Source organism: Polistes canadensis, unplaced genomic scaffold, assembly GCF_001313835.1.
Source record: "Polistes canadensis isolate GaletaPanama2010 unplaced genomic scaffold, ASM131383v1 scaffold_1637, whole genome shotgun sequence".
In the NCBI taxonomy this organism is placed as follows: domain Eukaryota; kingdom Metazoa; phylum Arthropoda; class Insecta; order Hymenoptera; family Vespidae; genus Polistes; species Polistes canadensis.
The window spans coordinates 3,444-5,027 of NW_014571180.1; the positions used below are offsets into that span (position 1 = coordinate 3,444).

Below are 1,584 nucleotides of genomic sequence, written 5' to 3' on the forward strand. Positions count from 1 at the left end.
TATTACATAATATATTATATGTAATATATATTATACACTTGTTTTTTGTTTTGTTTTTTTTATTTATAATATACTAGATAGATAATATGATCTATTATTGATTTTCTTTTAACGAATTAAACAAATTAAATGTAATATTGATTTTGTGTTGTTTGTTTTACCTTGGTCAAAGCTTTCTCATCGATATTTTTCAACAACGGACAATTTTGTACACGAAGAATTTCCAAGCTTGATAATTGACCGAAAGATCCGTTACCAATGTCAATTAAATTCGGCATACAACACATATTTAATTCTTTCAAATTGTTCATTACGGGAAACGCGTTATGTTCGTTTAACATTTTTATTGGTGTTTCGTCAAGACCTAATATTTCTAAAGCCATTGCCATGGATAATGCTTTTGGTATTTCAATGAATTCATTTCCATTCAATTGCAATTTCTTTAAGTATCTATAATATTACAAATAATAATATTAATAATAATGATATTTTTTTGTTTATAAAACAATGATGATGGTGATGATAATGATGATGTCTTACCTGGGTTTATAAAATATATATTCAGGTAATTCTTTCAGATCGCAATAACTCAAATCAAGTTCTTCCAAATATGGAAGATTATTTATTGCTAACGACGTAGGCTCTATTAACATTTTTAACGGATTGTTAGCAAGTATCAAAACTTTGAGGGATCCTAAATGTTCGAAGATATCCTGATTCAATGCGTGCAACAAATTATTAGCGAGATTTAAATATCGCAAATTGAGCGGCTCGTAAGCTTCCGGTGAAAATTTACCCTGAAAAAGAAACAAACAAAAAACCAATAATAATAATTAAAAAAAACGACAAATTTTTACGCGACGAAATGATAAAAAACACACAAAAAAAAAGGGGATGAAATATTAAACGATACTACTACGAATCCGTTTATCGTGGTAATTGATGTAATAAATGCATTTGAAAGAAAAAAAAAAAAAAAGAGAGAAAAAAAAGGAAACAAGATTTAGATGGTTTTTACCCCTTTCCTTACTTTTTTGTTTCTTTCCTTTTTCAAAAATGGACTCGTACAATTTTTTTTTGCCCGCGAATACGAATGAAATGTAAAATAAAATAAAATAAAGGATTTGGGTTCTCGTTACCTCGAACACATGGGGACTTAAATTTTCCGTAGTCAATTGATTATGACTCAGATCGAGCTCGGTAAGATTAACTATATTTTTGAAAGCACTATTATCTATTCTCGTAATCTGATTTTGTCGAAGTATCAATCTTTGTACGACAATTGACGGAAAAGGTTTTATATGAATCAATATATTTTTCATAAACGTAATCTCATCGATCGACGTTTTCGGCCATTGTCCGGCATCGAATGTGCTCGTCAAATTTCGTTCACTGCAGTTCACCAATTTTACTATTAAACAAATAATTATTATTAATATAACGTAATATTAAATACATATATATATATAAATGTGAAAATGTTATAATTAAAAAGAAAAAAATATAAATATTAAACTTGTATACAATAATATTAATTTTTAACAATTTTTATTATTATTCTTCCTTCTATATTTCTTATTATTA

The 1,584-nt window shown here is 27.0% G+C and overlaps 1 protein-coding gene across 1 annotated transcript; it reads right to left on the reverse strand.

The window, feature by feature from the left end:
• Window positions 1-161: 161 nt before the first annotated feature.
• Window positions 162-1,411, reverse strand: LOC106792914 (leucine-rich repeat neuronal protein 2-like; the record flags this gene model as incomplete). Its single annotated transcript, XM_014759450.1, has 3 exons — window positions 162-450; window positions 541-797; window positions 1,140-1,411. Coding segments are annotated over 3 exons (818 nt in total), but the record flags the coding sequence as incomplete, so codon positions are not given.
• Between the last annotated feature and the right edge of the window lie 173 nt (window positions 1,412-1,584).